The 22,718-nt window shown below is 48.7% G+C and overlaps 1 protein-coding gene across 1 annotated transcript in view; it reads left to right on the forward strand.

Annotated features, from left to right (window-relative positions):
- Window positions 1–22,718, forward strand: part of LOC147706967 (cysteine-rich venom protein-like) — a 257,680-nt gene that overhangs the window by 47,129 nt on the left and 187,833 nt on the right. The window contains exon 3 of the mRNA XM_086925152.1: window positions 13,772–13,862. Within this exon, the coding sequence (XP_086781278.1) occupies window positions 13,772–13,862 (91 nt within the window). The remainder of the gene's footprint in view (window positions 1–13,771; window positions 13,863–22,718) is intronic.

A 22,718-nucleotide genomic window follows, 5' to 3' on the forward strand; every position in this document is an offset into this window, starting at 1 on the left:
CAGTTTCTTTTGCAGGCTGATTGGGAGCATCACATTTGCTTTAGAGGAGAGAGTGTCTCACTTCGAAAATAAAGGGTTCAAAACAGACTGTTGGTATGATCCCATGAGTGCTTAGAGGACTGTTCTGTCGTAACGTACTTCAAAAGTCTCTTTAGAAACGTTCTATGGCCTGGCATGTTGCAGGATCTTTGTGTCCTGGGCTTTGCAGTGGTGGTGTATTTTGTACTGGAATATTTTGGATATTTGCTTCCCAATGTCCAATGTGAAACTGTGTAGTTCCTCAGGGGCGCAGCTTTAGATCTCAGCTGGTCCTCTTTACTTCAATTCTTTCCTGGTACACTATTCTGTACCCTATTGCATTGTATTCCAGGCTTTCCTTTTTCCATAGAACAGCTGGCAATGTATAGTTAGGGGCAGATTTACAAGGCCCGTACGCCACATTTGCGCCGCCGTTGCGTCACTTTTGTGATGCAGCGGCGGCACAAAGCCATCGCCATTATGCGGGGTATTTACAATGTGAGGCATCTGGGAGATGTGTGACGTTGTTAAGCCCTGCGCCACATGTGGGCGTTCCGGCACAGCGTTCCGGAGCAGGAACACCTTGGAATTTACAAGATTTCACTCAGTCACTTTTACGACCATGCTGCGTCAAAACCCTTTTTGCCTGCTTGAAGCAGGGGTAAGGATTGACGCAGCATGTCAGGCATAGGGGCACCCCAAGCATTGCTGGTGCTGCGTCGTCCTTGCAACGCGACTCCAGCAATGCAACGCTTTTCTGCCGGGGGATGCGACATGCATCTGCCCATTCGTGCGCCACAGTGCACCGCATTGTAAATGCTGCGCATCAGTGGTGGCGCACTGGTGGTTCGGCGTGTTTCAACTGCTCTGGCGCATCCCTGCTGATTAGCAGAGATGCACCAGAAATTGTAAATCTGCCCCACAGTTTCTTATGTATCTGTTGTGTCTATAAATCAGAGTACTTGTAAAGCGTGCTACTCACCCGTGAGGGTCCCAAGGTGCTGAGGGGAGAGGGGGTGCTGCTACTGCTTGAAGAGCCTGGTCTTGAGGAGTCTTCTGAAGGGGAGTGGGTCTTGGGTCTGCCATATGTAGGTAGGGAGGGTGTTCCAGGTCTTAGTGGCGAGGTAGGAGAAGGATCTGCCACCGGAGGTCGTTTGTTGGATGCGGGGGACAACGGCGAGGTCGAAGCTGGCGGAGCTGAAGTGGCGGGTGGGGGTGTGGAAGCTGAGTCTGCTGTTCAGGTAGGTTGGTCCGGCGTTGTGGAGTGCTTTGTGTGCGTGGGTGAGGAGCTTGAAGGTGATCCTCTTGTCAACGGGGAGCCAGTGTAGGTCTCTCTGGTGGGGGGTGATGTGGCTGTGGCGGGGGACGTTGACGATCAGTCGGCCGGAGGCGTTTTGGGTGCGTTGTAGTCGTCGTAGGTGTTTGGCTGGGATTCCTGCATAGAGTGCGTTGCCATAGTCCAGTCTGCTGCTGACGAGGGCCTGTGTCAATGTTCTTCTTGTTTCGGTCAGGATCCACTTGTAGATCCTGCGGAGCATGCGGAGGGTGTTGTAGCAGGAGGAGGAGATGGCGTTGACCTGCTTATACATGGAGAGGGAGGAGTCGAGGATGAATCCTAGATTGCGTGCATGGTCGGTGGGTGTTGGTGCTGGTCCCAGTGTGGTCGGCCACCAGGAGTCGTCCCAGGCTGAGGGGGTGGGTCCAAGGATGAGGACCTCTTTCCTGTCCGAGTTCAGCTTCATACGGCGCCGATTGGAAGCTTCAGCTTCCAATTGGCGACGGCCTTCATTCCCTCGTGGAGGTTGGTTTTGGCAGTGTGTGGGTCCTTGGTGAGGGAGAGGATGAGCTGGGTGCAGTCAGCGTAGAAGATAATGTTGAGGTCGTGATGGCGGGCCACTTGTGCGAGGGGGGCCATGTACATTGAACAGCGTTGGGCTGAGGGATGAGCCCTGGGGAACGCCGCAGATGATGTTGGTGGCTTCAGATCGGAATGGTGGGAGGCCGACGCTCCGGGTTCTGCCGGAGAGGAAGGATGTGGTCCAGTCAAGAGCCTTTTCTTGGGTTCCGGCTTCTAAGCGGCGTGTCTTTAGAGTGCAATGGCAGACCGTGTCGAAGGCAGCAGACAGGTCCAGGAGAATAAGGGCTGATGTTTCGCCGTTGTCTAGTTGGCACCTGATGTCGTCTGAGGCGGCAATGAGGGCTGTCTCGGTGCTGTGGTTTTGTCTGAATCGGGACTGGGGCGGGTCCAAGATGTTGTCTTCGAGGTGGCGGGCCAGTTGCATGTTGACGATTTTCTCGATGACCTTTGCCGGGAACGGGAGCAGGGAGATGGGCCGGAAGTTCTTGAGGTTCTTGGGGTCCGCTTTTTATCTTCTTGAGGAGGGCAATGATTTCGGCGCGCTTCCAGCTTTCTGGGAATGTCGCTGTTTCGAAGGAGATTTTGATGACTTTCCGTAGTTGGGGTGCAATGGCTGCGTCTGCTTTGTTGAATATGTGGTGTGGGCACGGGTCAGACGGAGATCCTGAGTGAATGGAGTTCATGACGTTGCATGTCTCGTCGCCGTTGACGTTGGACCAGGAGGTCAGACAGTTGGCGCTGGTGGTGTTCACATAGGAGGTGGAGTCTGGCGTAGTCGGGCGGTCGTGGTGTTGAAGCTGTCGTAGATGTCAGCGATCTTGCGGTGGAAGAAGATGGCTAGTGAGTCGCACAGTTCTTGTGAGGGCGGGATGTCATTGGCATTGGCACTGGGGTTGGAGAGTTCTTTTACGATGCTGAAGAGCTCTTTGCTGTTGTGTGCGTTGTTATCCGAGCGGTCTTTGAAGGAGGATCTCTTGGCTAATCTGATGAGGTGGTGGTGAAGTCTGCGGGTGGCGTCCTTGTGGGCTGCGTGGTTGTCCGTGTGCGTTCGTGGAGCCATGTCTTCTCCAGTTTCTGGCATGTGCATTTATAGGTCTGGAGCTCATCAGTGAACCAGGTGGCTCTCTTGTTGGCGTGGCTGTGGGAGGGTTTCTTGAGTGGGGCGAGGGTGTTGGCGCAGTCGTCGATCCACTGTCTGAGGTTTAGGGCTGTGGCGTCTGGGTTGGTGGGGTCGGTGGGTGGGTTCTTGGTGAGGGAGGTGATCAGCTGGTCTTCGGTGACTTTGATCCAGCAGCGGCAAGGCAGCTGTTGGGTGCGGTGGTGCATGGTTGGTTTCTTGAAGGTGAAATTCTGGCAGCAGTGGTCGGTCCAGTGGAGTTCGGTGGTGTGGTCGAAGGCGACGTGGGAGCCTGTGGGGAAGACAGGATCCAGCGTGTGGCCGGCTGCGTGGGTGGGTGCGGTGACGAGTTGTCTGAGACCCAGGTTGGCGAGGTTGCCGATCAGGGTGGCGGAGTTGGCGTCGTTGTTGTTCTCAAGGTGGATGTTCAGGTCCCCGAGGAGGATGTAGTCCATGTAGGCGAGTGCGTGGGTGCTGGCGAGGTCGGCGATGGAGTCGCTGAACTGAGCCCAGGGTCCGGGGGGTCTGTATATGAGCGTTCCTCTGAGGGTGGTGTTGGGACCGATGTGGATCCGGAAGTGCAGGTGTTCGGCGGTGTTGACGGTGTCATCTGCGTGGCTGGCGACCTTGAGGGTGGACTTGTGGACGATAGCTATTCCTCCTCTGATTCCATTGGCACTATCCCTGCAAGTGATCTTGTAGCTGTCCAGGATGGCTATGGTGATGGCGGGCGATGAGGAGTCGTTCCACCAGGTCTCAGTCAGGAAGACCACGTCTGGGGCGTAGGTGTCGAGCAGATCCCAGAGCTCAACGGCGTGTTTGAGTGCGGAGCGGGTGTTGAGGAGTATGCAGCGGAGGTGGTTGGGTCCAGTCCTTGGAGGTTTGATGGTTCTGTCGCAGGTGAAGCTGCAGGTGTGGCAGGAGAAGGGTCAGTGGGTCTGTTTCGGGGCGGCCTGGAAGCAGGTGTGGTTTCGGCCGGCGTTGAGTGCGTGGAGGGTGCTGGCGACGTAGTGGATTCTGGTGATGTGGCGTTCATGGGGTCCAGGGGTTCTGGCGCTGGGCGTGGTCCAGGCTGTGCGGCTGCTTCTTGGCCTGCATATGAGGTGGCTTGGGAGGGAGAAGCAGCTGGGAGGCGGGAGCGGGGAGGCGAATGGGTGTGCAGGGGGGGCGGGCTGCAGGGATGCAGCGGCGGAAAAAGGTTGGATCGGGAGCGGCGGGGGGGCAGGGGGAACTGGTGCACAAGGCAGAGGGGAGGGAAAAACCCAGGAAACAAGGAGGCAGCAAGGAGGCAGGAACCAGGCAGTCAGGTAACGAGCAGCGGCGTGGGGCTACCTGCCTGCAAGCAGGGTCAAAGGTCACAAAAAAGCGCAGAAAGGTCACAAAAATGGGGGAAACGAGTGGCACAGAGGCACAAAGGTCACAAGATAGGGCAGAAAAGGTCACAAAAACAGGGGGAAACGACTGGCACAGAGGTAGAAAGATCTCAAGAAAAGGGCAGAAAGGTCACAAAAAAATGGGGGAAAATGAGTGGCAAAGAAGCATAAAGGTCACAAGAAAGGGCAGAAAAGGTCACAAAAAACGGGGGAAACGAGTGGCTCAGAGGCAGAAAGGTCACAAGAAAGGGAAGAAAGGTCACAAAAAACGGGGGGAAACGGGTGGCAGAGAGGCAGAAAGGTCACAAGAAGGGGCAGAAAAGGTCACAAAAAATGGGGGGACCGAGTGGCACAGAGGCACAAAAGGGGTAGAGGCAAGAAAAACAAGTGCACAATCAGGGGATCAGAGGCAAGAAAAATGAGTGCAATCAGGGGGGCAGAAGGCAGGAAAAATGAGTGCAATCAGGGGAGTAGGAGGCAAGAAAAACGAGTGCAATCAGGGGAGCAGAAGGCACAGATAAGAATGCAGGCACATGGGGTAGACAGGCAACAGCTGTCACAGACACCAGAAGACAGTATGAGCAGTACAGGGACGACAGACAGACAGCGACCGTGATACAAACCTAAGGCCTACCACTGGCCACCATGGATGAGGCGCAGGTGGTAGCCTGCGGGTGGAGGAGGAGCTCAACTTCTACAGCAGCGGCAGTTGGGGCATGGGCTGGACACACAGGCGGAGCTGTGTGGTGGTGGAGCGACCTAACAGCAAGGTCAAGGATCGCTCTATAGGAAATGCTATTGTCTTTGAGGGCTAAGATGGGCTCATTTTTGCATCCGCCAGTTTATCACCATGCCTTCTCCTGGGCTGCTCCTTCTGTGCATTCTTGTTTGAGCACAGCTGGTTCTTATGAGCTTTTCTTCCCTCTAGTTTTCCCCTAATTGGGTTCCTGTCAAGTGAATAGAGCAGGTCAAACAGAGATGGAGAGTTCTGCTTTATGGCGATAGAGGTCAGTTTGCAGTGTGTAGGTAGTGTCAATTTTAGGCTTATCCTGAGGTACCACATATTACGAACATGACTATCTTCATGGTCCACCATGTGGGGGAACATTATTTCTCTACTTAAAATTCTTTGGTTATTATTGCTGTTAGAAATGGGGGTTCTGGTTGTCAGAGTATGCACCCTTTACAAGCAGGAACCACCACTTTAGTCAAGGTAACCTAGATACACATTCAAAGACAACCTGTGTTCACCCTCTTTTAGCTGGTCACAGAGCAGGCAGGCTTATCCAATGAGGCAATGTGCAAACTATATGTGCAACACTCACACACATAGTAACTTAATGAAAACACCACAAACATACTCCACGTAGTGTTAGATAAATAGGCAATGAATGTATGAGTACAATAAGACCCAAACCACAAAAGTCCAATACGCAGAACCAAAGTTACAGCTTTTGAAAGATTAACTCAAATTATGATGCTTAGAGTCATAAAATGCCAACCATGGACATCTTTCCTGCCTTACCAGTGTAAATCCAAAGTTCAGGCTGACCACAATGAAGGGGAGGCTGGCTACAGGACTCAGCAGGTCCCACTAAAAAAGTACTTTGGATGCAGGAAGTATCAGCGTCGAAGATTAGATGCGAGGAACATAGGAGGCAATGCATCATCCTCAATATCTTGGAAGCAGGTGATGTGTTAGTTCTGATTTATGTAGTCAATGAAGGATTTATTGACAAACTCCTCTACAATGCAGGTGGTGCCTTGACGTTGAACTGTGCTGTCCATCGTAGTCGAGCCATGCAGTCCGTCAAAGCGATGTTTACAAAGGGCAGCAGCTTTAGTGTAGCATGGCGATGCGTTGGTTTCCGATTGGCGCAGTCGTCAATGCATCAGTTTTGGTGGATCAGCACAGCCAAAATCACCTTTCAAGAGCCCAGGACTGGATTGGAACCACTTGGCTGAGTGCAGAACACACAAATGGTAGAGTCCTGGTTCTGTTCATGGCCTGAGACCTCAGAACAGGGGACAAGCCAATAAGCCATTGGGGTCACTCTGAGTTCAAGTAAGATGGGTCCAGTCCTTGTCCTCAGCAGGCCAGTAATCAGCTGGCAGCAGGGCAGCACAACAAAAAAGAAAAGCAGTTCCTCCAGAGTATCAGTCAGGCAGAGTGGCAATGATTGTAGCACAACAGTCTTTACTCCTGGCAGAGTTTTTGCAGGTCTAGCAATGTACTGTCTTATTAGGGTAAAAGCCCCAATACTTACACCCAGTTGTGCCTTTGAAGAGGGGCTGACTTCAAAGGAAGGTTTTTGAAGTGCACCTAGGTCATTTCTTCCCAGCCCTGGCTCCAAACTATCAGTAGAGGGCAAACAGCCCTTTGTGTGGGAAACAAGACACTGCCTATTCAGGTGTCGGTGTCGGCCTGTGCCTCTCTTCCTTCCAAGGAAGAGTTATCAGAATGCAAATGAATGCAGATGAGTTTCCTGTCAAACCCACCCTTCCTGTAGAGGTGGTTGTGTAGCTGTCACCCACTCCTGATCGTTTTTTTGAGACAGGCTGCAAGGCACACAAAAGCAGTGAGAGCAGAGAAATGCACATTTTCAAAAATTGGCATTACTGAAATAGTACATTTTACATCCAACTTCATCATTGCAGAGAATAACATTACCGTTCCATGATGCAGCTATTCCTTTCTGATCAAGAATTATGGCTTAAAAGTGTTTTAAGGCATTCCCAATGCTAGCCTATGAGAGGAGTAGGCCTCACAGTGGTAAAAAATGAATGTAGCTGTTTGTCACTACCAGGACATATAAAACTTGAAAGTACATGTCCTGCCTTTCAGTTGCACAGCACCCTGTCCTGAGGGTTACCTAATGCCTTCCGTAGGGGTGATGTATGTGTAATAAAAGGGGAGTTTAAGTCTTGGCAAGTGATTTTAAATACCAAATCAAAGTGGCATTAAACTGCACACATGGCCTTGCAATGGCAGGCCTGAGACAGGTTTGAAAGGCTACTTGTGTGGGTGGCACAACCAGTGCTGCAGGCCCACTAGTATAAATGTTAAAAGTGGTCCCCAAGGGAGAAGTGTAGCCCTTGAATTCCACAGCAATATTATCAAAATAGAGATGGAGGAACCCCTTGCAAGAGTCGGTTTTCAATAATGCATTTAGTGTATTTATTTTCATGTATCTTCTCAATCATGAATATATATGTCAATTTTTAGAATTTATTATACATTACTTATACCATACAAAAAATAAGGTGTTCCTATAAAGGTGATGGCACAGTGATCAATAGTGAAAAAAGTGCATACGTGCTATGTACACAAATATATACATGTGGCTGATGAGGATAATAGAGTGTTTGAAGGCAATACTCGTCAAGCGAGTATTGATATCCACCATCAGAGTCTTAAAAACACAGTCCATATATGTTGATTCGTCAACGTTTCCACCCGGGGGCATAAGTTATTTAGAGCAGGGTCATCATCAGGACGTAAAAAACTATACAAGAAGCACCTACAAACAGAAAGCTTGTGCCAATTTCAATTCATTATATCATCAGATGAAATATATTATGTTATCACATACTAAAAATAGTGGCAGAAGATTGTGCAGTCACATAGCAATTGAAACTCTAGTGGGTGAAATACATTACGGAAGGATATTTATCACACTGTAAAGAAATAAAGTAGGCATTACCTATTCTGAGCTATATTGGTATGTGCAGTCAGTTTTGCTTACATACTCAATGATAGTAGCCTAAAGCATGCAGATTTTACAAGGTGTGTATGCCAACCAGTAGCATTTAGATTACAGGCCCTGGGTATATGGTATACCACTTTAAAAGGGAATTTTAAGTGAACTAAATATGCCAATTGGGCATACACCATTGTCGCCATGTTTAGGAGAGATTCGCAGGCACCTTAGCACTGGTCAGTAGGTGTAAAGTGCTCAGAGTCCTAAGTCCAACAAAAAGATAGAGCAAAAAGAGTGGCTAAGCAGCAGATAATTTGGGGGAAGACCACCCCAAGGATGGCAGGTCTAACAGGTCTAACAGTGCAAAAAAGCAATGTGGAAATGGTAGAAACAGTCACCATATGTACCTTATACCTCAAAATGCTAAGCCTGTACGTGCCATGGACGCCTTTAAATAGGCGTGGGCCAGAAGTAGGAGCCGGAGGAAAAGCCTGAATCCACCAGAGCTCTACCCTGCCTCAAAAGCAGACCAAACAAAATGGCAGCTGGCCTTGCCCCATCTGAGTGGTAGCATCAAAAAGAATCACATCATAAAAGTATTTTTTAAAACACCACTCCCCCCATAAACATGTATTAAAGTGCAGCAGCAAAAAAATGTAAAATTGCAAAAAAGAGATGTCAAGATGTTGAACACAGTCACCAGGAGTACCTCAAAATGCTAAGGCGGATGCATGTGCATCTGCACTATTCATCTGTAAATTCATTGTTTACATTTGAAAAAAATCGCAATTTATAATGATCACTCCAGAAGTTTGTGCCTCTGTGGCATCCATCTATGTCAGGTATGTATTATGGTCCACAAGTGATGCCTGTTTTCTTACTCAATTAAACAGTCAACATAGTGTACATGGCAATTTACTCCTATGCTATATGGATCTCATTTGGAGAAAATCTACCTAAAATGACCATAAAGTTACTGCTCGAAAACCTGTAGTTTTACACTCAATCCAGATATTCTGATTTGCATTTTATCGGAGTACTCCAATGCAAAGGTGTAGATTTCCATGTGTGTAAATTTGTGCCTCTAGAGTTACCTTTGTGAATTGATCCACAGCGGGAGGAATGTGCAAATAGAAACCAGGGAAACAACAGTTAGGCAAATGGAAAGTGAAAATAGAAAGATAGTGTGAATTTATACATGCAGCCTTAATCAAGTTTGGCCAATGGAATACTCCATCCCAAATGTAGCAGATGTCCCAGCCAATATATTCCAAATGGAATATAGTGCACTATATTTTAAGGATATTGCAAGTCATCAGGAACTTCCAAGACATATCAATCAATCAATCAATCAGTACATTTGTAGAGCGCGCTACTCACCCGCGAGGGTCTCAGGCGCTGAAGAAAAAGAAGTGGGGGCGCAACTGCTCGAATAACCAGGTCTTGAAGTGTTTCCTGAAGGTGAGATGGTCCTGGGTCAGTCGTAGGTGTGCAGGGAGGGAGTTCCATGTCTTCGCTGCCAGGTAGGAGAACAATCTTCCTCCGGTGGTGGTTCTTCGAGACTGGAGGAGCGGAGTTGACGGGTGGGGGTGTGGAACGAGATGCGGCTGTTGAGGTACTGGAGCCCATGTTGTGGAGCGCTTTGTGTGCGTGGGTGAGCAGCCTAAACATGATCCTCTTGTTGACGGAGAGCCAGTGCAGGTTTCTCAGGTGGGCGGATATGTGGCTGTGGCGGGGGATGTCGAGGATGAGTCGTGCGGAGGCGTTCTGTATGCGCTGAATGCGTTTCTGAAGTTTGGCTGTGGTTCCTGCGTATAGGGCGTTCCCGTAGTCCAGTCGGCTGGTAACGAGGGCCTGGGTGACCGTCTTTCTGGTTTCGGGTTGGATCCACCGGAAGATCTTTCGGAGCATGCGCAGGGTGTTGAAACATGAGGACGAGACTGCGTTGACTTGCTTGGTCATCGTGAGAGAGGAGTCAAGGATGAATCCCAGGTTGCGTGCGTGGTCAGTGGGTGTTGGTGTGATGCCCAGTGACGTGGGCTACCAGGAGTCATCCCAGGTGGAAGAAGATTGCCCGAGTATGAGGACCTCCGTCTTGTCCTAGTTGGACTTCAGATGGCTGTGCTTCATCCATTCTGCAACCTCTTTTATTCCGTCCTGGAAGTTGGCTTGGGCAGTGAGAGGGTCTTTGGTGAGAGAGAGAATACGTTGGGTGTCATCGGCATAGGAGATGATGTTGATGTTGTGTTTGCGGGCGATGGTAGCGAGGGGGCTCATGTAGATATTGAAGAGAGTTGAGCTGAGTGAGGAGCCCTGGGGTATGCCGCAGATGATCTTGGTGGCCTCAGTTCGGAAGAAAGGGAGGAGGACTCTCTGGGTTCTGTCGGAGAGGAACGATGTGATCCAGTCCAGGGCCTTTCCTTGGATCCCACGGTTGTAGAGGTGGATTATTAGGGTGCAGTGGCAGACGGTGTCAAAGGCTGCCGAGAGGTCCAGGAGGATGAGAGCAGCTGTCTCTCCGTTGTCCAACAGGGTCCTGATGTCATTGGCGGCTGCAATTAGGGCGGTCTCGGTGCTGTGGTTGGCTTGAAATCCAGACTGGGATTGGTCGAGCGAGCTGTTTTCTTCTAGGAATGCAGTCAGCTGTTTGCTGACGGTCTTCTCGATGACTTTGGCCGGGAAGGGGTGCAGAGAGATGGGGCTGAAGTTCTCGAGGTCTTCAGGGTCCGCTGTTGGTTTCTTCAGAAGAGCGTTGATTTTTGCGTGTTTCCAGCTTCCAGGGAAGGTGGCTGACGTGAAGGAGCTGTTAACGATGTTCCGGAGGTGGGGTGCGATGATGGTGTCGACTATGTTGAAGATGTGATGAGGGCATGGGTCGGAGGGGGAGCCGGAGTGGATGGTGTTCAAGACGCGGGTGGTGTCTTCAGTGCTGATGTGGGTCCATGCGCTGAGGGTGGTGGTTGGGGTCATTGGTTTCGTGGCTGGGGGTGGGATGTGGGGTCCAAAGCTGTCGTGTATATATGTGATCTTGTGGTGGAAGAATGTGGAGAGGGAGTTGCAGAGGTCTTGCGATGGTGTGATGTCGTTGTTGCTAGCTCTGGGGTTGGAGAGCTCTTTGACGATGCGGAGGAGCTCCTTGCTGTTGTGCGAGCTGTTGTCCAGCCGCTCTTTGAATGATTTCCTTTTGGTGGTGCGGATCATCTGGTGGTATTCGCGGGTGGCGCTCTTGAGGGCAGTCATGTTTTCTGATGTCCGCTTGTGGGGCCAGGCTTTTTCGATGGTTCGGCACAATTTCTTAGCGATTTTGAGGGCATCTGTGAACCATGAGGATTTTCTTTTGCTAGTCTTGCCTGGGGGTTTCTTCAGTGGAGCGAGGTTGCCGGCACAGTTGGTGATCCACTGTGCGAGATTGTCTGCTGCGTTGTTGGTGTCAGGGGTGTCGGCAGGTGGGTTCTGGCTCAGCGATGTGGTCAGCTAGTCTGGGGTGACTTTGCTCCAGCATCTGCGGGGGATCTCTAGCGTGTGGTGGTGGGATGTGGGATGTGGTCTTTTTGAAGGTGAAGTGGATGCAGCTGTGGTCGGTCCAGTGTAGTCCGGTGGAGTGGCTGAAGGCAACGTGGCTGCTGGCCGAGAAGATGTGGTTGAGTGTGTGGCCGGCGTAGTGGGTGGGGGTGTCCACCAGTTGCTTAAGTCTGAGGTTGTCGAGCAGGGTGGTCGTGTTGTTGTCGTTGTTTTCTCCAGGTGGAAGTTACGGTCCCCTAAGAGGATGTACTCTGGTGAGGTTAGGGCGTGCGGGCTGATGAAGACGGTGATGGTTTCGCAGAATTGTGTCAGTGGGCCCGGGGGTCTGTAGATGAGCGTTCCTCTGAGGGTGGTCTGGGGTCGGTGTGGATTTGGAAGTGTAGGTTTTCAGCGGTGGTGAGTGTGTCTTCGGCGTTGGTCGTGACACTGATGGTGTTCTTGTAGATGATGGCGATGCCTCCTCCAGTTTTGTTGACGCGGTCCTTCCGGGTGATTTTGTAGCCGTCCGGGATGGCTATGGCGATGTCGGGAGCCGAGGAGGCGTTCATCCAGGTTTCCGTGATGAAGGCGACGTCTGGTGCTGTTGAATCTAGGAGTTCCCAGAGTTCGACGGCGTGTTTGTGGACGGAGCGGGTGTTGAGAAGGATGCACTTGAGGTGGCTGTTGTTGTTGTTGCTGCGTTCGGTGGGAGGGGTGCAGGTTCTGAGGCAGGAGAATTTGCATGCTTGGCAGGTGAAGGGTCCGTGAGTGCGCCTCGGGGTGGCTCAGTGGCAGGCGGCGTGTCGTCCTGTGTTGAGTGCGATGAGGGTGGCGTGTCGTACCTCAGTTGGGTGCCCTGGTGACGGCTGGGGCCAGGGGTTCTGGCGTGAGCGCGGTCCAGGCGCGTACGGGCACAGACGGGCTTGCCTTAGGCGCGCCTTTGGCGCGCCAGCGACGTGGCCGCGCAGCTGCCGCCATTAAATGGGAGGTGGGGAGGAGGGGTCAGCTGGGAGGCGGGAGGGCAGGTCAGCGAATGGGCACAGTGGTCGGGGACACACGGGAGTCAGCGGCAGAAAACGGGGGAACAGTGGCGAGCGAAAAGGTCCAAGAGTACAAAAAGAGAAAAAGGGGCGACAGGCACATGGGGGTACAAAAAGAAAAATGGGCAGCTGGCACTGGCACACGGGGGCACAAAATGAAGAAGAGGCAGCAGACACTGGCACACAAGGAAGGTCTCCCAGGAGGGGACCAGAAGAGGAGAAAGTCGACGCAGGACAGCCGAGGAGTGAGGCAGCAGAGCATGCGGCTGGCAGGAGGATGTCACCAGCACAGGTCGCGCTGCAGCGGTGGGGTAGCGACCTACCCGGAGGGTCAAGGGTCGCTGTCTCTACCGCTCAGCGACCGCCATTAAATGGGAGGAGGGGAGGAGGGGTCAGCTGTGAGGCGGGAGGGCAGGTCAGCGAATGGGCATGGGGGGCGGGGCCACACAGAGGAATGATAATCTCCTGTACATATACAATAATTTTACAGAGAATTTCTTAATATTATTTTCATCCTCACCACAACCATTCTTTTGATTTGGTGTATATCAAGAATTTCCCATGTTAGCTATGAACTGTAGCGATGGAAAGGAACAGGATATAATGCATTTGTGGCTGATGAGTACTCCTCATTGGAGTTGAGAAGCTAATGTGCAAGAAATCAAACATATCTTGGGGAACACTATGCACAGAAGTGATTGTACATTGTGCTTTTAACCATCAATTGATACTTGTACTTGTATAGCGCACTACTCACCCACAAGGGTCTCAAGGCGCTTGTACGAATACCGCTGTGGAACCCATCCTGGCTTTCCCTGTGCAGCGTCCACTCCTGGGCACCCCCAAGGTGGAGGCCAGGCATCCTTAGCGTTGAGGGGGCCGTTGTGGAGATTAAGCAAGCTATTGCCCAGAGTTGCAGAGTGGGACTCCATGATTGGAATAGGCACCGAGGCGAGAATTATCAGGATCGTGGAATTTTGAGCCCAAGACCCTCCGAGGCGGGGAATTAAACCCTGGTCCCAGGCCAGACCTCTGCATCAGGGTCTGCCACAATGTCATTGTGCTAATCAATAATTTGATGTGTTCTCTATATAAACATGTTGTTCTATTCATGTACATTTTATAGTGTCTCAGAATTACAATGCTATTCTTCTTTTTGAAAGGAGTGGAGTGCAGAAGCTGCCAAGAATGCTGAATTGTGGGCAAAGAATTGTAATTTTCGTCACAGTGAGGATGACAAAAGAACAATTCCTGGTAAGTTAATTAAACCATACATATCTTGTTTAATTCTTTCATAGTTTTATTTGCCTGTTTTCATCATCTCATTCTTTGTTAATGACTCATCACTCATATTATTTCAGTCTCTCTCTCTATATCCCTATCAAGGCTAGGGAACCTAGGGCCTCATTTATGAGGTTTTGCCCTAGGGAATTGCAGCAGGCCTTCCTGCTGCGCTTCTTTACCGCAAAAGAAAAGGGCATTAATGCGCCGTATCTATAAGATAAGACACATTTCTGTCCTTTTCCCCTGCGCCGGCGCACATGGGCTGCCTGCGCCAACCCAGGCACCTTTGTACAATGGTGCAAGGGTGCCTGCGTTGCAGGGATGATTATTTTTGTACAGTAAGGGAAACCTTTTGTACAAAAATTCACAAGAGGCTTTTCCTCTTTCTATGTGTGCTGCAGAATGCGCCTACCTTACTTCTCCCCTGGGGAGGCGTACGCTTTTGGCACTGCCTCAGATTTACGATTTCTCGTAAATCTGGGGCAGTGTCAAAAGGCCATGGATGTTGCTGGGAACGCCCCCAGCAACACCCATTGCACGCCTCTTTAACACAGAACACTGTGTTAAAGGGACTGATATTTATCAGGCAGCATTAAGCCAAAAAAAGTGGGTAAGTGCTGCCTGATGAATATCACGCATGCTTCTGTGCCATGGAACGTCACAAAAAGTGACGTTCCGATGGCGCAAGGGGCCTCATAAATGAGGCCCTTAGCTTTTACAATTTGCATAGCTTAATTATGGACACCCTTTTTTGTTCATGTAACTGTGTGTAATATGTGTAATACACATATATATGTGTTATAATATATATATATATATATATATATATATATATATATATATATATATATATATATATATATATATATATATATATATATATATATATAGATATATAGATATATAGATGCATTTATGTATATATAGATATGTGTATGTATTACCTACTGGCAGTCGCCAGTAGGTAGTAATAGTTAGGACCTAGTTTCCTTAGGAAAAGTGTTTTTTCTTTTCCCATTAACTGTGGCGCCAGTTGACAAATCTTCGCAGAATTTTTAAAACTTGTGGCCCGCTCCGGTCAGCTTGTGTCTTGAAAGTTTAGGGGTGATTCGACAAGCGGGGGCCAAGAAAAAAGTTGGGTCCCAAAACGTGTTTTCCCGATGTTAATTTTATATATATGTGTGCATGTATATATGTGTACTGAAAAAAACAAAGGGTACAGGTTGTTATGTTAGGTTCAGATTACGCACCCACAAACCCAGAGAAATTTAGCAGTTATAGTTAGCTGAGCTAACTATAACTCACGCCCCTGCAATGCACTGCTTATGATCTCACATATTACATTACTCATGACATGGTGGAGAAGTGTGGCTCAATGGTTAGAGCTGCAGACCCTGATGCAGAGGTCTAGCCCGGGACCAGGGTTCAATTCCCGCCTCGGCGGGTCTTGTGCTCAATTTCCTCGGACCTGCTAATTCTCGCCTCAGTGCCTATTCTAATCATGGGTCCCACTCTGCAACTCTGGGCAATAGCTTGCTTTATCTCCACAACGGCCCCAACAATGCTAGGATGCCTGGCTTCACCTTGGGGGTGCCCAGGAGTGGGCACTTCACAGGGAAAAGCCAGGAAGGGTTCCACAGCGGTATGCGTACAAGCGCCGAGATACCCTCATGGGTAGATTTGTGCGCTATACAAGTACTACTACATTTACATTTACATGGTCAGTGACTCATGACATTACTGATGCCATCACTGATGACATCAACCACAGAATCTCTGATGCACCACTCACACCCCATGTAAACTTTCATACACCCACTTTAACTTTCACACTACCATTCTCAAAACCATTGACACACCCACACCAGTACTTACATACCCACTCACAGATTCATAGGTCTACACACACACATCCACTCAGTCACTCATACAGCAACTTGCACACCAACTTACTCTCTAATAAAGCCTCAGATATATCTACTCATACAGACACTCAAGCACTCTAAGGGCCCGATGTAGGTGGCCAATACCGGTCAGAAACGGACGAATTCGGCCGTTTCCGACCGGTATTTGGCCTTTTGAGATGTAGGAGACCTTTTTTTCTCCGATTCGGTATTTTACTAATTCGGTAAAATTACCGAATCGGAAAAATACCGAATCGGTAAGTTTACCGATTTTAAAAAATCGGGATGTAGGTGGGACTACTGTCTGTCCCACAGGCCCTTCAGATTCGGTATTTTAACACCCAATCCAATTGGGTGTTAAAATACCGAATCCAGGTGTGCATGCACATTTGTGCATGCACACCTATGCCATGTGACAGAGAGACATGCCCTTAGGGCATGTCTGTGTGCCACATGGCACACAAGCCAGTATTGGGGGTGCTAGAGGGTGTCAAAGTGACACCCCCTGCACCCTTGCAGAAATCGGTAAACAACGAATCGGTAAATACCGATTCGGTAATGCACATTGATTCCTATGGGCTTCAAGGCCCATAGGAATCAATGGGGGATACCGATTCGGTATTTACAGAATCGGTAAATACCGAATCTTACAGATTCGGTATTTACCGATTCTGAAATACCCATATCTCCCCCCCTCCAATTTACCACTTCTTAAATACCGAATCGGTATGATTCGATATTTAAGAAGTGGTAAATTGGAGTTTACCTACATCGGGCCCTTAGTCACCCATAGACCTACACACACGCCTAGTCACTCACGCATAGATCCAATCACACAGCTGCTTACTCACCTATACAGTTCTACACACACCAACTCACTTATTCATAAATATACTTACTCACCTATACAGTCACTGACACAAGCACACATTCACACACACTTATATACTCCAACACTCACCCATGCTGCTTGTCACAAATGCACCTACTCACCTATATACCATTGAGAAATCCATGCACTCATTGACACAGCAATACACACACTTTCTCACCCATACAGCCCCTCTTAGATGCACTCACGAACCCATTTAGCCACTGATTTACCCACTCACTCATCCATGCAGGGAGTCACACACCATCTCACCCATCCATACAGACACTCATACATCCATTCAGGTAGTCAGAAACCCAATCTGTAACCCATACAGCCACTCATGTATCTACTCAAAAACCCATGCTGCCACTTACACTCCAATCAATAGACTGATACAGACATTCACACAAATGAATCACTCTCCCGTACATTCACTGAGACAAGTATAATCACTCATTTATAAAGTCAGTCATGCACCTACTAAATCATTCATAAAGGTACTCATACACCCACTTATTCATCAATACACCTTGGTGTATATATTTTAACATGCCACATAATTACAACACAATCAATACCACATCATTGCTACCCACAGAATCTTACAGTGCAACATACCACATAATTCCACTACACTTACCCACTCCACACCGCACAAAGCCAAGCCACGTAATACTACACCTAACCATTCCAAACCAATACACATTATTCCATTACACATCAGGTGCATCAACTCCACTCCATAACATAGAGCTAAAACACATTTACAACACAAATAGCCACAGACATCACACCTACTCAGGATCTCGGCAACAAGCTCAGCTTCCCCCATAAAATCAAAACCCTCTACGACAACTTCAGCGAACAGACCCCAGACACCGTGCCCCTCCCCACCACCAGCAACCATCCAACCATCACCAACTGGAAAACTGCCACCACTGAAGACACCTAGATGACCATGAAGAACACCCACTCAGAAGCCACGGATCCCTGGCCACCACACATCTACCACAGAGCCGCCACCTCCATAGCACCCAAACTAGGTCATACCATCAATGCCTCCCTCAATTTGGCATCTTCCCTGATGACTGGAAGTGGGCATAGGTCAAGCCCCTCCTCAAGAAACACTATGCTGACCTGAAAAACAAATGGCCATCTCTCTCCTTCCCTTCACGACCAACGTCACCGAGAGATTCATCAATGCCCAGCTGACCCAGTTCATCAAAGGGAACACCATCCTTGACCCCTCCCAGTCAGGGTTTCGAAGCAACCACAGCACTGAGACTGCCCTCCTTTCTGCCACCGATGACATCCGGATGCTACTCGACCAGGGCCACACTGCAACCTTCTTCCTAATAGACCTTATTGCAGCCTTCGACACCATCTTCCACCGGATTCTTGCAGCCAGACTTCACGATGCCAGTATACATGGAAACACCCTCATCTGGATCTGCTCCTTTCTCTCTGGCAGAAACCAAAGGATTAGACTCTCTCCCTTCCTCTCCGAACTTACTGAGATCAACAGCGGAGTACCCCAAGGATTCACGCTCAGCCCCACGCTCTTCAACATCTACATGGCCCCCTCACCACCATTGTCAGATAGCATGTGCTCAGTATGTTATCCTACGCCGATGACACCCAGCTCATCTTCTCTCTCACGAAGAACCCCAAAGACACCAGACTCAGCTTCCAAAACGGAATGAAAGATGTCACAGCCTGGATGAGCAACAGCTGCCTAAAACTGAACTCTGTGAGGACGGAGGTCCTTGTCCTCGGACCCTCGCCCACTGTGTGGGACAGCTCCTGGTGGCACCATGACCTCAGACACTCACCCACCCCTATGGACCACGCCTGGAACCTTGGCATCATCCTAGACTCCTCCCTCACCTTGACCTGCCAGATCAACACTGTCGCCTCCACCTGTTTCAAATCCCGCCGCATCCTCTGCGACACTTTTAAGTGGATCCCCCCCCCGAATGCAGACCCTTGCCCACACACACATAACCAACAGATTGGTCTACAGCAACACCCTCTATGCCGAAATCAACAAAACCCTGCTACACAAGCTCCACAATTTACAGAACACCGCAGCCTGACTTGTCCTCGGAACCCCACGACATGAGCACATGACCCAGCACCTACGAGACCTCTACTCGCTCCCCATCAAGAAGAGAGTGACCTTCAAGCTACCCACCAATGCCTACAAATCCCTCCACAGCATCAGATCCAAATACCTCAACAAAAGAGTCTACTTCCACGTACCCAAAAGGAACCTCCGCTTTGCCAACATCGCAGTGGCAGAGAGCCCATGCATCTTCAGAACCGGAGCAGGCGGGAGAGCCTTCTCCTACGTTGCAGAAAAGAACTGGAATGAGCTCCCAGTCAACATCAGATGCTCCCCCACCCTGCACACCTTCAGAAAATTCCTCAAGACCTGGCTCTTCGACTGATCCGGAGCTGCACACTCCCCCTAGCGCCTTGAGACCCTCACTGGTGAGTAGCAAGCTTTATAACCCCCTGATTGATTGATTGAATGATTGATTGATTGATTGATTGTTCAATTGATTGATTGATTGAACTATTGTCTAAAGCACATGCATTCGACTTAGGGGTTGTGTATCAATTAAAAATCATGCATTAAATCCTGTTTGGGGGTCACTTTGTAGGCCTTATCTGTTGGCTTTTCTAAACTTATTATGTTTTGTTATTTGGAAAAAAAATTAAAAGGTAGGTTTCAATAAACAGGGCATTGGAGTGTGGGAGTGTTGTATAGTTCCTATATATGCCATATAGGATCTGAGTGTTTGCATAACATAAACTGTGGGATTGGTGGCAGACTGGTTCCGAGCACCCCCACCAGATATGTTAACCTGTTTGTATAAGCTAGCTCACAGCGCCACTAGAATCTCCTCTTCTCAGAGAGAGAATACTTCCCTCAGGATCGTGGAAACAATATCTTTCCTTTCGCTTATTCACTCGTGCTCACTTAGTTTCTCTCAGAGATACACAGAATAAACAGTCTGGGTGTTTCAATAAGAATTGATTGAAAAGTTGTTATTCTAGGGTAGAACAGATGTGCTGTAACAACCATTAGGCAGTAGGAGAGATATATGATTAGCAGTACTACAAAAATAAAGGGATGGTACAGTTCTACCATTTTGCAGTAATCATGAATATATACAAGTACATAAATACATGATAATAAATGTGTACACCTACAATGCCTCCCTAACTAGATGTACCTAAATGTACCTAGCATCTGTGAAGGTGTTATGCCAAGAATCCCTCTAGAATGTAGTCAACCCTATTACCTGAGAAAGGAGAGAATATATGACCCCGTCCTGGTCTCTAGTTGGACACCCCACGAGGGATGTTGGACCACTGCGAGCTGGAGTGCCTGCATGCTGGAACCAGCATCTCTGGTCAGTGTGTCAGCAGGGAGGTCACGGTCTCCTCTGTCTTTCTAAGCAAGACATGATGTATATATGCCCACAGGTCTCTCCAGGGGTCCTACCTTGCTGTGTACTGTGTCAGCCTAAAGGATGACGTTGGGCCTGAACGTTATACTGAGATACTATACAGTCCTGCTGTCAGTCCTGCTGTGCTTCCAAAAAGCCTCATGCATAATGTATGAGTTTCGAACTAGGGGAAAACCTGCATTCTGAATGCTATGTCATATCTAGGTAAAAGGTCAGTCTCTATGAACCGTTATGTATAATGTAGGGAAGGATATAAGTGAAAGGTTGCAGTTTTACCTGCGCCTATATAGGGTACCTGTATGGAATATAACTCTCCTCTTCTGACTGGACGACATATGTAACCTATAAGTATACTACCATTCTAACTAGACATTGGTACCTACAAAGTGTTAAAAACATTTCATTAGTCATTAGATAAAACATTTTTACAAATGTCAAAAAATTCCTAAAAAGACTTCAAATGTTTTTAACTTTTGCAAGCCCTAGCTCTGAAAAATGTCAGTAGCTATAGTCCGAACCACTATAAGTATTTGAAAGCCATTCATGCCCAAATAAATTAAAAGGAATGTTAATTTTGTATCTGAGTTCCAAATTGAGCTTGTTATTAAAAAGGGCAAATTTCTTTCAGCACAAGACGAGCCAAATGAGTCAATTGCTTATGAGTCCTGGCTAGTAGATGCAACATTCCTGTTGCTTGCTTTCATAGTAGATGGTCCCTGTAACACCTCACAGAGGATGTCATTTGAGCACAGATGATGTGCCACCCTGTCAGCAGCCGGTGCTGGGGCAGCCTGTGTGCGGTCCAAAACCTGGGTGTCAGTGGAGGAGCCAGTGTCCATACCAACAGGTGCAGTTACTTCCTACGGTGGCTCAAGGAATGCCTCCATCAACATTGGAATACGTTGAGGACATTGCAGAACATGGGCCCTTATCGGGTCCAGTAGAGCATTCGCGTCCAGTTGCGCACATGATGAGAGTGTCAAACCAAGGTCTAACATGCATTCTTTTCCACAAAACAGGCATCAGAAGACAGGTAAGATGCAGTCCATCCAGGCTGTTCAAAATTACAGGAACCAAGATGCACTTAGTTCTCTTAGGCGAGGTGTACCATTCGATCATGGTATTTCCGCTCCACAAGCGATTTTTCCATCTCCATGGTGACTGGGATGTCCATTGCATAGCATATAGAGGACAATCAGTATACCTAATATTAGAAACAGGATCAGCGGAAGTCCTCCAAAGATGTGATGTGATGTGATGTGATTGTGTACTTATATAGCGCGCTACCACTCCAAGGAGTATCTTGGCGCTTCGACTCCTAGTTGTCAAATAATGCTGAGAGGTAATGTTGATAAGTAATCGGACATGGAGAGGATCATAGCAGTGCTTTGTAACCTGATTCTGACAAAGGGTAGATCCAAGTTTTTAGGGCTTTCCTAAAGCTGAGTTCCGTTGTACTTTGACGCAGAGACAAAGGGAGGTTGTTCCAAGCCTTTGCTCGATGACTGCAAGGGATTTCCCTCTCTTGGTCGTTAGCCTAAATCTAGGGACGTGAAGTAGATTAGTGGTGGATGACCTGAGGGTCCGTTTCGGCTGATAGGATTTAAAGTACTTCCTCAAGTACAGTGGGCCTAGATTGTGGTAGGCTCTGTAGGTGATGGTAAGTACTTTAAAAAGGATGCGTTTATGCACCGGAAGCCAATGCAGTGCTTCCAGTGCTGCCGATACTGAGGACTTTCTGGGCAGTTTCAGAACAAGTCTGGCTGCTGCATGCTAGACCATTTGCAGTCTGTGCAGGGCCGATTTATTCAGCCCTGCATACAGACTGTTACGATAGTCCAGTCTGGAAGTTATGAGCGCTACAGCCACTGTCCGCCGGGCACTCAGGAGGAGAAAAACAAAGAATTTCCTGAGGCTTTTAATGGTTCTGAAACAGGCCCCTGCTACTTCTTTGGCTTGTAGACTGAAAGACAAGGTGTTGTCGAACTTGATACCCAATTTACGAACAGCATTAGTTGTCTTGGGGGGAGGCTTCCACCATTTCCGGCCACCAGTCCTTTGCAGAAAAACAATTGTTAAGGCCAAAAGGGACGATCTCCGTTTTTGCTGAATTACATTTTAGATGAGTTTGGGTCATCCACTCAAATGTTGCTGATAAACACCCTTTCAGAGTTTGTTCGGCATTAGTTTGGTTCTTGTCCAGGGTCAGCACAAGTTGGGTGTCATCGGCATAGGCAATTGTACTGATGTTAAAGGTGGAGATAAGTTCCAGCAGGGGTACCGTATAAAGGTTGAATAGGGTTGGGCTCAGGCTTGAGCCCTGCGGCACCCCAGATGTCAGGAACTTCTCCTCAGAAAGAAAGTTGCCTAGTATGACAACCTGCCGCCTCTGCTCCAGATAGTTCTTAAGCCATTTGAACACGGTTCCTGCTATGCCAGCTTTAGTCAGGCGGTGTAAAAGGATAGCATGGGACACCGTGTCGAAGGCCGCAGATAGGTCTAGTAGGATCAGGACAGCCATTTTGCCTTGATCTAAGGTTACACGAATGGTTTCAGCTGAAGATAGTAG

This window comes from Lissotriton vulgaris, chromosome 6 (assembly GCF_964263255.1).
Source record: "Lissotriton vulgaris chromosome 6, aLisVul1.2, whole genome shotgun sequence".
In the NCBI taxonomy this organism is placed as follows: domain Eukaryota; kingdom Metazoa; phylum Chordata; class Amphibia; order Caudata; family Salamandridae; genus Lissotriton; species Lissotriton vulgaris.